General features: G+C 44.6%; 1 protein-coding gene across 1 annotated transcript in view; it reads left to right on the plus strand.

Moving 5' to 3' along the window:
- The window catches only part of LOC144097041 (uncharacterized), a 45,606-nt gene extending 40,923 nt beyond the window's left edge, over positions 1–4,683 (plus strand). Inside the window, exon 2 of the mRNA XM_077629829.1 lies at positions 4,515–4,683. Within this exon, the coding sequence (XP_077485955.1) occupies positions 4,515–4,586 (72 nt within the window). The 3' untranslated portion in view covers positions 4,587–4,683. The remainder of the gene's footprint in view (positions 1–4,514) is intronic.
- Positions 4,684–6,000: the final 1,317 nt, after the last annotated feature.

A 6,000-nucleotide genomic window follows, 5' to 3' on the forward strand; every position in this document is an offset into this window, starting at 1 on the left:
GATACTCTGAATCGCTTCTGACGAAGGATCGCTCAGTGTTGAACTTGACGCTGGTTAGAGAGTACGAGCTTTGAGTCGAACTCTCCCCTTGGGAGTGAAACACAAACCACCTTTGCAGGCTGAGTGTTCGAAACTAGGTTTGCCACCGAAAGGGCGCAGCGGGGTTTGCGGAGCCTCCTCCAAGCACACAGCCCTGATGAAGCCGGGCGCCGGGACGGGGGTGGCTTGTACCCATTTTTACCGGTGGGTGTCCGGCGGTGGGTTTCGAACCATGCAACCACCTCCCGCAGCCGAAGCGGACGCCCATGCAGATCACTAGGCCACAACTACATAATTTTTCGGGACATTAACACAATACTTACCAAAAATCCCTTAACAACGCACTTTAAACTATAACTAATTGGTGCGCCGACTGTCAGATGCTCCTTAACGCAACTAATTTTGATCTAATGACAATACATAGGAAGAAGCATAAATCGGACTTTCAGTACACCATTAATGGCGTACCGCTCACAGCAGTCACTGAACATTAATAACTTAGCCCAGTAATAACCGATGACCTCAAACGGAATGCTCATATAGATAGGATTAGATCAACGGCAACGGCTCTAAAACAATTGGTTTTCATTGGACGACGCCGCAAATTAGCACCTTAACTATAACTATTGGCTTACAACGCTATGGTTAGATCTGTCCTCGAATATTCCAAAGACATTTGGTTTCCTCATACTAATTAGCATATAACCAAACTCGAAGCCGTTCAGAGAAGAGCAGTTGGGTTTATGTTTAACAAATACACTAACTGATTCGCAAACTTAAACAGAGAAGAAGTAAGTTCCCTACAGACACGCGCTAAACTCGGGTGGCTTAAACACATGTACAAGTTCAATCATCGCCTCCTAAAACCTAGAAATGGACACTACTAAATATATATCCGTTTCTAAAGCAATACCAACGCGTCAGAAAGGTTCACATACACTTAGCGCATAATGTTTCCAGACTGACTGCTTTAAAGACTAATATTTCCCATTAGCAACTAGCCTGAGTCCATCAATTACTAATAGTTCATTACTGAGAAAATTTGTTTCGGCAATTGACAGTCTCCCGTCTTAGTTGCAAAAGCTGCATGAGTGCTTCTCTTTCGCTGTTTTTGTGCCCTTGCATACGTTCCTTTATTGATGATTAAGCTTTTCCCTGCCTAAAAGCAGTGCTACACAAGCGACTGCCAATACTATGTACTATCGCGATCGAATGTTTACGAGACACGAGTGTTCGGAAAAAAAAAAGAAAAAACTTGTTTCGGAGCTGTCACGTAATCCAGCCTCAGGTAGCTTTTGCGAATAAGGCGGAAGACTGTCAATAGCAGTAACAAATTTTCTCAGTAATGAACTTCTAGTTATTGATGGACTCAGGCTAGTTGCTAATGGGAAATATGAGTGTTTAAAGCAGTATATATTATAAACAAAGATTTCTTGTATTTGCATTTTACTATTTGTTGCTGTTTCTTAACATAGCGAGCTAATGTTCTTCGTGATTTTGAACCGTTATCTTTAACCATATACTATGTCCTCTAGCAGCCGTCCCGAATGTAATTAGCAGTATGCATAGAAAACTGCACTGAACAGGAAAACGATTTTAGGAGTGCGAAATTACCTGCACAGCAAAAATGCAATACTCCTTCAATACAGAACTCTACAGCCGCCTCCCATTGACAAGACCAACTGCCATCGCATTTTTCGGGCTGATAATTTTTGGTGGTCATTTCTGGTCAAGAAAGGGACAGAAAAAATACTCCAGAAACTTTTATCTACACTCTATAAGTAGCATACGATTTTGAAAATATAACAGGGATGCCCTGTCATTAAATGATGGTGCGTTTGGGCCGAACATACTCTAATTTTGCCATCGCCAAAGCGTCGGCGGAAGCCATTGGGGTCTTGGACTGAGGACCCCACCCACAATCCGCTCCGGTCTCCTTTTTGCAAATAAATGTTTATTTTCTCTCCTATGCTGCAGGCTTTCGGAGACAAAATAATTTTCTTCAATTTTTTTACTATGGTCGGCTGATCTCCTGTCGGGAAGACTTAATTTTCATCACAATCTCTGCACGCTTGATTTTTTTTTCATCCCTCCAAGAAAGGCAAATATAAGCAATGTTTAAAGCATACCGGTATTAGTTAAACATAAAAACTGACAAGGTACTGCCACAAGCGGGTCCGTAATAAACCGAATGCACCGCCGCGCGGCGAAAGCTTCCGACGCAATTACGCTTCGCCAAGACTCCCTAATAGGGACAAGAATAAAAACGCCACTCGTCGTTACGGCGAGATGGCGAGTCCTTGGTGATCGCCCCCGTGAAGTGGGCAGACGGAGAGAGGTGGAATCAAAGGCGACGGCGCTGTTGCCACGACAACGGCATCGATTCCACGCTCCTGAAGACGGCTTGGCGCGGGTGCCGCTCGGCACGCTCGCAACGGTCTCGTCCTCGTTCGGAATTTTCGTTTACTTCGTGGAAGGAGTGGTTGCGGGAATTGTCTTTGGCATCGCTTTGAGAGCAGAGCTTGGGGTTCCTGAAAATGTGAACATCTCAGCTTTCTTTCACACTTTGTTAACACCTTGCAGAAGCAATACTTCTAGCGTCGGCGAAACAGGGACCGAACTTATCTCTCACAGAAGAACGATGCGTAGTTGACTCCTGCCCGCACGTATACGTCTTTTAGACGAGCAAGATACATTCCGACCTTAGATAGCTGATGTATTGAATGAATGAATGAACGAATGTTTATTTCAGGCAGACAGGTACAAGTGCGGCTGAAAGTGCACATCCTAAAGCGTGAACAACTTTGAGAATTCTCCATTATTCGCTTTCGCCAGACGGTTCTAACCAACAAATATTGAAAGGAAGTAGGGTCTTCTTAGCGTTACTAATGTGCTTGTTCGAAATTTATGAACGAGCCTCATGGAACAGAAGGCGATAAAATGAACAAAAATAAATAAGGACATGTGACAAAGCTTGTGTGCTGTAGTGATCGGTTTGGTCATATCGACTTTCATAAGGCGCAGCGTTTAGAGGAAGCCAATTTAGAAAATGCCATAGGGTTCCAATATTAAACAAGCAAATAAATAAGTCATACGGATCATGGAAACTCGTGAGCCGCAACTAGAGACCAGAACGACAAGGTATACATAGAAAGTTTATCGAGAAATTCCGTGCTGTACCCCGTACCTTTTAGCAAGGAATACTAGGGAAATAAAAGAAGGGAGGGTCAGAGAATGCAGGATTGGTATCACAAGATACTGCTGTTTATAAATCATGAATGATCTGTTCCATTTTACTGACCATTGAACTGTGCATGGCTATTGGCTGGGCAGCAATCACACCATGTTCCTACTCGATAGCGCTGAGCATTTCCACACTTCCGTATCAGACAAATAGTGGAGGTGTCTCAACAGAATAATATATAAGATATGAGTGACCACGTACTGAAAAAATACAGTTTCAGGGCTGTACTCGAACGCGTTACGTTTTGGAAACAGTGCCACGTCCCGCAGTTGTTTTTTTCTCTCTTCGAGTACCCTCTTGGCTTGTTCTTAACAGAGACGTATCTCGCTTTAAGGTGGAAGGAAACTTTAAGGAACGTGAAGTTTTCAGCTAAGTAGAGCAGGTCTTTATGCCAGCATTGCTGATTTGCTCTGCTAAGGTGGTTCAGTGGTAAAGGGCACAAAAAACCGAAAATTTGACACGGCGCGCATTAAACTACCAGCTGTAGGCGAGTTATTTCTTTCGTGCACATAAATTGTTTATGCCTACGAGTGATCGTGATTTGTGCCCAGAAAAAATTAATACGCACGGACATCTACTAATATGGGCTCTGCGAGAAGTAGGAATCCTAAATAGTTTTATTTTACAACTGAAACTCACAGTTACCGGTCCAGCCCTTCTACATTTTGTTCAAAATAAAAAAAAAACAATGGAAATCAATGACTAGTATCCTTACGGCCCACAGTAACGGACTACGGTTAAAATTTACTGACTTTCTAGCTTTATGTTAGAAAACCAGACAAAGCGAAGCAGCAGCACTGAAGCTTGAGCGTTTCATAAGATATGGAATGTAATCATAACAGATCTCGTCTCTCATGTATGTGGAGCCTAAATAAAGGGGAAATCACTTGAAATCATTCCGCGCACGAATTTGTTTCTCTTTAGTTATGAATACGGTCACTGCACGGCAAGCAAACGAGAAATTGTTTCAAGGACTCAATATTTCAATTCATCCATCACTGCGACAAGTTGTAATAAAACAAAAAAATAAATACACAACTGAAGAGATAAAAAAATTCGATATTTTGGGGCTTACGTGGAACGCATAGTTCGCTCTATCCGTGTTAGTAAGACGTGTGCACGTTGTTCGAGTGCAAGTGCACTCGGTGATGCTGCAGTTTTAGTCCTTTTTTCCGTCGGTGGCCATCTTCGCGTATTTGTTATTAATGTTTAACTCCCCTTTTCCCCGCAGGTGCAAGAGATCGAGAGTGCGCTGGTTGTCATGACAACAGCGACGCCGCCCTTTCGACCCAGGGGGCGCTGACGCAACTGCTACGGCCACGTCCAATGACGGGCTGCTATCGACCGCTGTCTGCTGTGACGTCAGCAGGAACTCCGCAGCCAATCGGGAGGCCGGCTGGACTCGTTACTTTTTTTTTCACAACGATTTCCTGCCTCCTTTCTTCCCCACCTCCTTCCTCAGTTCAGTTTTCTTTTTGCCATTGTTGTTGCCTTCTTGAACACGAAGCCAGAGCAGTTTTGAAGCCGATGACTTTGTTGCCTACCCCGCTGTACTTCTTGCCACTTTTTATACCTTACTTGCCGGCGATTGATCGAGAGCCTAGGAATGGTTGGGAAAGAGGCGGGAAAGTTAAATAACGGAAAGGGAGAACTTAGAAACAGGCAGATTGACTCTCGTCCTTCTCCAGCGAACGTCTCTGGAGCAGCACAGTTGTGCTCGTCTGTGCTCCTTTACTTTTGTGTTTTCCTTTTTTCCCCACCTCTGAGCGATCTCCTCCGAGTCGCCATATTGCTTTGTTTTTTGTACTTTCTTTTTCGGTGCTTCGAAGTGTTGCAACGGGCGTGGGAGCCGCGCAAACAAGTTATATACGCGGACGAGCGAGCAGACGTCCTCCCCAACTCCTCGATGGAAACATGGGGCCAACTTTGCGCAAGGAATCGCACAGCCCTCGTACGTATACAGGCACAAAGGAAGGATCGCGAAAGAGGGAAGAGAAAATTGCCCAAGAAGTTTGGAAAAATTGCCCGCAAAGAAACGAGGAAGAGACCATAAAAAAAAAAAAGAATGGACGCCAATGAAAACGAAGTTTCGCGTAGGTGGAGGGTATAAAAACGGGAAGTATTATAATATGGTTGCAAAAAAAACGGGAGTTGAGGGGGGGTGGGGGGAATTCGTGGAGAGAAATAAAAAGGTAATATTAAGAAAACGCCGCTACTCGAAGAGGTTAGAGGTGAGGAGGTGAGGAAGAGGGCAACGAGTGCCTTCACCGCTTCACCAGCGGCAACATCGTATAGAGAGGGAGAGAGAGCAGAAACTAATAATAATCTCAACTCGAGATTCTTGCTTTCTTGGAGCAAAACGGCTGACGCGCGCTGGGTGCATTTGCTGATTCTCTTCCCTTTTTTTTTTCCTTCTTTCTCTCATTTAACATCTCCTATAATGTTCTAGAACGGCGAGACTCCTGATAAGACTTGCGCTCGCGTTCCCGGGCTCGCGTTCACTTGTTTGCCTGCTTCTGTGCGCGCCGTTTCTGCTTGTCACGACCATTTTCTTTCCCTGCTCTATGGCTTTCTCCTACAACATCAACGTCTTGCTGTGAAGACGCTGCTTTTGCTTACCCAAGCTTTGCTTTCGTGGGTGTTTTTCGCGTTTTCGGCGCGCGAGCGGGCGGGCCTGTTTGCCGAATCTTCTCAGCTCTCGAGCGATGTGCGGTGAT

This window comes from Amblyomma americanum, chromosome 7 (genome assembly GCF_052857255.1).
Source record: "Amblyomma americanum isolate KBUSLIRL-KWMA chromosome 7, ASM5285725v1, whole genome shotgun sequence".
NCBI lineage: Eukaryota > Metazoa > Arthropoda > Arachnida > Ixodida > Ixodidae > Amblyomma > Amblyomma americanum.